This window comes from Maylandia zebra, linkage group LG12 (genome assembly GCF_041146795.1).
Source record: "Maylandia zebra isolate NMK-2024a linkage group LG12, Mzebra_GT3a, whole genome shotgun sequence".
Lineage (NCBI taxonomy): Eukaryota > Metazoa > Chordata > Actinopteri > Cichliformes > Cichlidae > Maylandia > Maylandia zebra.
In genome coordinates, this window is record NC_135178.1 from 14,695,544 (window position 1) to 14,704,693 (window position 9,150).

General features: G+C 40.6%; 1 protein-coding gene across 1 annotated transcript; it reads right to left on the reverse strand.

Moving 5' to 3' along the window:
• Positions 1-313: 313 nt before the first annotated feature.
• Positions 314-3,503, reverse strand: tmem230b (transmembrane protein 230b). The gene is made up of 3 exons (XM_004544238.4): positions 3,183-3,503; positions 1,117-1,239; positions 314-1,019 (listed from the first exon to the last, which is right to left on the reverse strand). Exons 1-3 carry the CDS (start codon positions 3,276-3,278, stop codon positions 879-881), a joined length of 360 nt encoding a protein of 119 aa, XP_004544295.1. The 5' UTR covers positions 3,279-3,503; the 3' UTR covers positions 314-878.
• Between the last annotated feature and the right edge of the window lie 5,647 nt (positions 3,504-9,150).

Here is a 9,150-nt window from a genome sequence, read left to right on the forward strand (position 1 = left end):
TTATATAGACGTCCAACCTTTACTAGCAATGTGTTTTACATATGACATTATCTGGGGGGAGGGGGGGGGTGGGGGGGTGGAGGAATCGAGGTGGCAGTCTTGGCTTTCACCAGCACACTTTCAAATTATGCTGAGAGTGATGAGTTGATGGCGCAGATTAGAGGGGCAAATGTCAGCAGAATGTCAGGCCTTAATTGCTTGTGTACTGTTTGACAGTGTTTACTCTCACAGGCCAGGTGCACCATATGGAGATCGAAGGATTGGAATTAATCACACAAAATCCTCGGGGAAAGAACAACTCAGAGCAGTGAGGAAGCATTAACTAGGGCGAGGCAATCTTCACTACACGGGATGTGAAGACACAACGCTAGCCTTTTATTAAATATCATTATTATGCCACAGAAGTGATATTGTGTATATAATAGGTATACCAGGTATTTGTTATGTTGGTTGCAGCTACTTTAGTTTTAAATTATTTATTCTCTGCCACTGAACTGATGGATCTACCTAAAGAATACACAAAATAAAAACTGGTTGTAGTGAAGCAGTTAAAAGACTCACTATATGTGGCCACATTGGTTGTACTACATAAGGTAAAATATTCTATAAACAAACTGAAATGGTTTTATATAAATCAAAAGAAATAATACAAATCTTTTTTATTCATTTATCAAGCTATAAAACAAATACAAAGATTAAAAAAACAGTTGCTATTAGCAACCTGGCATTAAGAACCTAGGTAGAAAAATCTATAGGAACAATATTGTAATTTAAAAACAATTATGAAAAACAAAAAAAGGGATCTCATTTTCTTTAAATATATCACGACCTTAAATTCACTACATGTAAGCACAGCAGGACTGGGGCTTTAGCAATGGTCAGTCATCAAAGTCTGGGATGTCATCATAAGAGTACCCCGGGTAGCCCTTTGATGCATAGTAAGCTATCCGTAGGTGGTAAAATCCAGGCAGGAAGACAAGGATCCCGATGATGAGGACAGGCACGGTCCGGTCTGTGTGCTAAAAGAAAGAAAACATTTATTCTCTTAACATGATGACATTGTATGGCCAGTAAAAGGATGTAACAAGAAAAAGTGTGACCTAGAAAATTACTTACAGTGACGCCAAAGTAGCCAGCCAAGAGAAGAGCACCGATGATGATCAACAGCGAGCCGATTAGGAAAAGGATCGTGGCTAGTGCGATGGCTTTATATGGGACCTTGGGTGGGCTCTTCTTGAACTGTAGAGGGGAAATATTTCATTTCAAAAACATTTCTGTGAAACACAAGGTTTCTTGGAAGTGTCCGTTTTTCCTCTTCTGTGTCAAAATCATCAGACTAGAGAGATGTTTTCCATCGAATCCGCTTTAAATAAATTGCCCTATTCTCATAAAAACATGGATGTATAGTACTGTGCAAACATCTCAAGCTAACCCTAATTTTTCTTTTAGTATTTTGCTAGGAAAATGGCAAATAGGTGCAGCAATTTATTGACAGATTCAAAAACACATGGAAATACAGTATATCCCACACTGCTTCAATAATGTTTATTTTCCTTCTCTGAGGAGGCCAATCCATGACTGACAGTGTTCTATTGTGTGTGTTTTTATCCAGGTATGCTTTGACTGCACTGGCAGTGTGTTTGGGATCTCTGCCCGACTGAAAAATGAAGCTGTTGCCAACGATTTCCAGAAGGTAGGGCTGTACCATATCGTGTTGTCTGCAATAATACGTCTATAATTTTTTACATGATATAAAAATGTCAAAATGCAATATCACTAGTGTAGCAAAAGCATGCATTTACATTACAGTAAATGTTCTTGCAATATTGTGCTGGTAATTTTGAAGCTGTCACCTACCCCTACTAGAGGGCATCGCACGGTGGATCAAAATCTGATCATACTTTTCTGTGTTCATGATTTAATTGTGACAAGATTCCAAACACCATTGGCTGAAATGCAGGCCCTAAAAAACTATTTAGTGTCTGTCAAACTGTGTTATCTTTGGCATTTTCACAGATCCAACTAAAGACACATAAAGTTAGGTGCTTTTTGTGACAGCCTGCTCATAACAAAGTACCCAAATACAAGATTTAAAATATGCTAAGTTGCCTGTTATGTGTAGACACAACACTGAGTTAGGTGCCATTTTTAATGCTTCCTTTATTCACAGCTGAAAGTAGCTGAAAAAACAAAAAGACATTTCTCACAAAATGTTCCGGTACAAGGACTGGACCTTAAATGAGTAAAAACGCAGCCAGTTTCCAAAGAATGGTTTTGAAAGACCTTCAGAAAGCCTGGAGAACTACTGTTTGATTCAACTCAACTTTCTGAGAGTGAAATTCTTATAGTGTCAAATTAAAGCAACAGACGCTTCAAGGGGCTTTATATTTTAAGGTAAAGACCCTAGAATAATACAGAGAATACCCCAACAATTAAACGACCCCCTATGAGCAAGCACTTGGCAAAAATGGGAAGGAAAATCTCCCTATTAACAGGAAGAAACGTTGAAAGAATCAGGGTCAGGGAGGGGTAGCCATCTCCTATGACTGGTTGGGATTGAGGGGAGGAAGCCAGGACAAAAGATACAATAAACTGTGGAAGAGATCCGGACATTAATAATAATTCACGATTGAATAGAGTGGTGTACTAAACACATACTGAGTGAAAAGAGGGGGTCGTAACACAGGTGAGAGAACAAGAAATACTTCCAAACTGGGAGCTTGTTCCATAGAAGAGGGGCCTGAAACTGCAAGGCTCTGCCTCCCATTCTACTTTTAAACAGCAAAAGCAAATAAGCCCGCAGTCTTTTTGTTTCAGTCTATGTATTGCTTAGGACCACTTAAAAAATGCCAAGTCTGACTCCTTCAAAGTAGGGTGGCTCAAGACATTTGCACAGTCCTTTAAAAGTGTTGGTTATGCAGTACTTCTTGTGAACATTCACCAAACTTTGATGAGAACATCAAGAGGTTATAAGAATTAATATCACAGGACCCCCCCCCCCCCCAACAACCCCAATGACGTCAACAGGGCTACCTTAGCTCGGAAATGACAGCGGCCATCTATTGCTGCAGTACCCCTTTATATTCATACTGTAGTGGTCGAAACCAGTGCACCAACTTTAGTCTATTATCTAAAAATAAAAGCAATGGTAACGTATCCTAGCGTTACACCTTCTGTTTTACCTGTAAATCAATGTAGCCGTCGTCGTCAGTGGCTAACCTGGAATACCTAACTTTGCTGTTAGGGATCCCGTTGGACACAACATTACGAGCGGGCATCTTCTTCAGCGGTTTGCTTTCAGATGAAGCAGAAAAGCAGAAAAGGCCCAACTACTCGACAGGCATCACTCTTAAACCGCAACTGCCAAAATAAAACAATACCGCACTTGGCTTATTCTAGGGCCGCTCCGACGACGTTTTATAAAGAGTTTACAGCGTAGAAGCCTCTGTTTGGGAATATGGTGTTGGACCTTCCGTGTTTTCAGTACGTATACACTCTGCGCCTGCGCAATCTGAAGCGTCATTATTAACTTCCAGAAACTTCGATTTAACGCGTAATTTTAACTTAAACGTTGCATGTGCTGTGCGAGATGAAAAAATAACGTTAAGCTAAATCACAAAAAAGAAAAGTTTTCAGATGTGCTTTAGCGCAATTAACTGTTTTACAATAAAAAGGAAGATTTGCACCACGCCATGTCTACCACCAGAGGGCGCTGTTGAGTCTTATTAAAATGACCGGGTCACTGCGAGTCACAGACATGACCCTGCGGTGTCGAGATTCATCTCTTTGTGCGGATGTTCATTTCCTGGGATGTTCTGTTCTGTCTTTGTAATCACACTGTGCTTACAGAAGATAACGTTTCTGGCGAGACTGCAGATTTTGATACCATTTCACGTAACAGAAGAAGCTAAGACTAACCCACTCCCTCTGAAGGCCGTTTTAATCACTGAAATACAATCTCCTGTATTTATTTTCATAAATGTACATTAAAACAGGAAATAAATTGACAGTTACATGATGTCTAAAAACAATTAACCAGATCAACAGCTTCTCTTCAAAAAGGACACATTAACGAGTCTCTTAATCCTGAAGTGATAATTGGCACATTTTTGTCTGCTTCAGATGTGGATGAACTCCAGGTGTTTGTATACAAAGTCACCTCTGCCAGTTTATTGCCACCTCCCTGGTTACGCACATCAATAATCCAGTCTGTGAGTGACTGACCATGTAATAAGCAAAAACCCTCAATCCATCTGAAATGACTAATTAAAGCTTCTGTGGTTGTGTACTGTATTTTTATTTTAATTTGTGTTTTTCATACTAGCTCCTTGTATGAGACGGAAGTGCCATGCAGATTTAGGCGGAACTGAGATGCTACCTGACTCATCGGAGGTCTTGCTAGAGTCATGGGCTCTACAGTCAGTTATTAAATGTCTGCAGGATGACAAATAAATAAATAAATAAATAAAGCTCTTTTATCATGAGCAGTAAATCAAATGCATATTCTTATCGCTCGCAGCATCAGTAATACTCTTTAAAGTAAGCCTACACTTTGGCAGAGGATGAGTTTCTGGTGATCATTAGTATGCTGAGTGACCTTGACTGTCTCATCGTTAAGGCCATAATGTTGATCTCTGGGGGTGATTGAAGCCCTAAAATCATTTGGATTTTTTCCTTTTCTTTCCATTGCACACAACACAAATTCTTCTACATCACAGAGCACAGTGCGTTCTCTTGTCTTAAGTTTGTCATTGATATTTACAGATTTCTCAGAGTTTCAGCGAGAAATGATCTTTTCAAATCCACCCCGCCTGCATTTCATCTTCGTTTTAGTGGGATTTAGCAAAATGTATTCTGTCCTCTGGAAACCACTTTAAAATTGCATTACTATTCCAAATTGCAGTGGGCGAATGCAGAGTCATATAAGCGGCCTTCGGAAATAACAGATTGTGCAGACGTTCTTTACTATACCTGTTACTGAGGGCAAACTTTGCCCTTTGCTTTATCACTCATTCCAGTTTCCTAACTCATACCTCACTGGGCTCTGTGATTGCATGTTGACTCTGCTCATCAGCTGACGCCACGGCTGCGTCACTGGATTGTCTTCCTTTGTGTGCCAAATAACGCCGCTCTTATCTGTTCGGTCTCCTTATTTGGAGGTTCAATAGCTACAATCAAGGTCACTGCACAAGCCGCTTAGCCTCCCCCTCAGTGTGAATTTAGAAACACGGCATTCAATTTATCTGCTCTGCAGCCTTGAGACAATCTACAAGACCAGATAAATCTGCAGTTATTTTACATTCATAAATTCAAAATAAATGGGCTCCAAATGGTACCACTGATGGAATAATCTATCTGTAAGTAACTCTGCTGCCCCTAACATTTGTGTTCAGACATTACTTCATCTATTGTCTTTTTTTTTTCATCCCATGGGGGTTTAGAATTTCAATAGGATCTTCTTGTAAACTATTGGTGGCTGTGGCTACAATGTAGCTTGCCATCACCAGTGTGTGAATGTGTGCGTGAATGGGTGGATGACTGGATATGTAAAGCGCTTTGGGGTCCTTAGGGACTAGTAAAGCGCTATATAAATACAGGCCATTTACCATTTACCAAAGTGTTTGAGACCATAAATAAGAATTCTGGTCTAATGACACGTGGAGTTGTAATTAATTAATCAGATGACTGGGTAAGCTGTCACCAGTCAAAGACGGGAAGAGAGTGCGTTGTCATGTTAGATAATCCCTGCCACTACACCATGATGCCTGCACAGAAGCACATCAGAACAGCTGAGCACACTGAGCCCCCAAGGTGTGTGTGTGTGTGTGTGTGTGTGTGTGTGTGTGTGTGTGTGTGTGTGTGTGTGTGTGTGTGTGTGTGTGAAGACGGCCACAGCCAACTCTCTTATAACCCCCCGAGTACGACTCTGAACAGTATAAGAGAACAGCATTTAGGCCATAATTAGAGTCCTGTTCATAGTGGAGTTCTGTCTGCTGAGATAATTAGGTCTGTCTTCATTACAGCAATTGCAGATAGAACCACGAATGGAGCCCAATAAAAGCCTCGACCATTATACCACTTGAGCATCATGCAATCTGCCTGTGGCTTTGCCTTATTACTTTTAAACCCACCGGGTTTCAGAAATGATCAAATGCGCCATGTAGGTGGTGCACAGGTGCTGCTGAGCAACAAGCTTTTCAAAATTTAAAATAAGTTCTGCGACATGTAATATACTTTCCATGTTTTTGATCTGTGGGTTTGTTCTTTTGTGTGAGAATGAGTGTGTGTGTGTGTGTGCGTGTGTGTGTGTGTGTGTGCCTGCTCAAATATTGAACATTGGATGAAAAGAAATATGTATCACATTAAAGTACGGCTAAAGGATGATACTGTCTGGGCCGTTTTTGGTCCAGGCTGAAATATTTGAGCAAATAGGAGCTGGATTACCATAGAAACATTCATTGCCCCCCACCCCCACCCCCATCTCTTTAATCCAGCTGTTTTTGCCCTGATTCTCCTTTTTTCCCTCCACCAGGTTGCAGTTTTCACTTATCTGGAGGAATCTCTCGAGAAGAGGAACGCCTCTTGTGAGCCCTTGACTTTTCCTTCAGTGCCACCACGACGTTACTGAAAAGCCATAAACTGTACAAACTTTAGTAACTCCTGAACTTTTTAAGAGTTTGCCCAATGATGTGGTTAACTTCTAAGACCTGTCACAACAACAAAGCAAGTCATGAAGGTGGTGACTATGTTAAATATTGAACTTAACATTGCAGTGCCTATAGCGGCTTGCTTCTGCTAGACAGCTTCAGCATTTCAATCAAAGTATAGTGAACAGCAGGCATGGCTTTAAACCTGTCTTTTTTTAATGCTCCTTGTGTGGATTGAGTAAAAGCCTTCTTTAAACAGACACCCCGAAGTCCTAATTAGAATAACACTAAAAAAATCACTTTTTAATGACTTTCTTTTGTGCGTCACCGAGGAAAGATACTGCCTTATTCTGACGGCTGTGAATGCATTACTGTATCGGTTTCATGGAACTGATTGGGCACAATTAAATACAAAAGGATCTGTCAGCTTTGAGTGAATCACAGAATTGTCACTTGGCGCTGAACACTAGGAGCTCATGTAAAATTTATGCCAAGCGGTAATGAAGTGATGGATGCTTCCTTGCTCACATCATCGCAGGTGCTGTATGTCACACAGGATGGTTGCAGGAGGACGCAGTGATGACTCTTGTATTTCTGACCACAGCCACTGATGGGTTTTTTTCCTCCTTTTTTGCTCTTCAATCTGCATTTCAGGTGTGAGCCTGAGGTTAGTTGTGTGCGTGGGAGGACAGCAGACTACTGCAGCACACTTGGTATAAGGAGCTTCATCAGCCTGATGACAGAATCTATCACCTTTATTTCACATTGCCATCTCCCCTTTTTCCCCCCTTCAGCTTATAACAAAAAAAGAACAGTTGCCTCGAGAACATGACACACGACACGCAAAGTAGCGGCTTCGATCTTCAAATTTGCCTGCTTTGCATGCCAAGCATTTCACATTAGTCACAGAGTAATGTCAGCAGTGTGCATTTAACAGCTTCGATGATTGAAATCCTGGAGCTGGTTTTGTCAAAGTCATAAGCACAGGAGAGAAAATCTCTTGATATGCAATTAAGGCGAATGTCACTGTAAATGCCAACATTAGTATGAATGCTAGAGTCAGGTTTCTTGCCTCCATGACAGGAAATGTGTCTTCCAGTGCAGAGATATTGATTTCAGTTTCTTTCAAACTCAGCAGCCCACCTCACTGCATGGGCGGCACAGACAGGTAATTACTTTTCCAGCAGATAGCACGATAGGGCCTAACAGGATGCAAATACACACAAATCAACAGCACGGGTGTCTTGCAGGCTAGTTTTTAATGCATAACATAATTACAAAGCTATTGTTGCGTTAAATGCTTATTACAAAGTGGTTTGTCAGCGCCAGACAGTCATGCATACGCAGTAATGACACATAATCTGCCTAAATGTTGTGATTTTTGCTAAAATTGCGGTGAAAATTGTTTTTCAATTTTAAAGAAAATCCATCTGTGACCTTTGCTTTTCAATTTATTGTGCAAGCAAAATAGATATGCCTATTTATGTCACGCCGTACCTTTCGCTGATTTGAATGCACTCTTGGGGAGTTCAGAGGTCTGGTTGCGATTTTTGCTTTTGGCAAGATGAAGTAGACGTGCTCGCCGGATATACCGGCAGGTAAAAAAAAAAGGAAAAAGAAAAGATGAGGCATTGTGAGCTGAAAGTCTCATCATTGATTGAACACACAAGCTGACTTTAACTGCCCAAATGTTTACTTCGGCTTAAAATCTCTCACTTAAAACAGGCAGCAGCCTCGGGTAAAGCCTTCATATCTGAAACCAGTTTGAAAAACAACAAATACTCCAACTGGCTAAACCTGGATTTGTCCACAGTGGGAAGAAAAGAATCAATCCCCCACCCCAACAAAAAAATCAATGTACCGTGTTTATCCATGTGTAGCTAAATGTGTGTATGTGTGTGCTTGTTTCTGTCTCATCTCTTCCTCATAGCTTAATTGAAAAAAGGGAAAAATGCACAGCCACTGAATAATCACAATCCCTGCTGAAATGGCAATGCTTTATAAATTACAATCATCTCTCGCTGCTCAGACATTAACAAATGAGTATCGACTGAGTGTGCAACAGATGGACCGAGGGTCTTATAGACTATACTGTATGCCGCAAATGTCAGCTATAGGTGCGTTTGTTGCTCATCACGCTTTCATAATGCAGTGTGTTGTGTTTAAACGCGCAGGAGGATTAGTCCTGTTAGTGGTAATGGTGTTAATATTTGAAGCCACAGCTTGGAGCAATTACAGTCTAATTATTTTTTAGGGGGTATCCGTAAAATTAGTGTGTAGTTAATGAGCAGCAAAGAAGAAGAAAAAAGAAAGCTGGAGCAGGGTGGGTAATAGCAGATATTTAGAAATAACTCACAGTGTAAATAAAGTACTTACTTAGTAACTACAGGCTACTGTGTTATTGCTGCAGATGTACTGTTACTGGATGTTAGGGTGTGATTCCTGCACCAAAGGCAGCTGCTTTCATTTTGCTGATGGGGAACAAAGTGTTATCAGGCAAAGC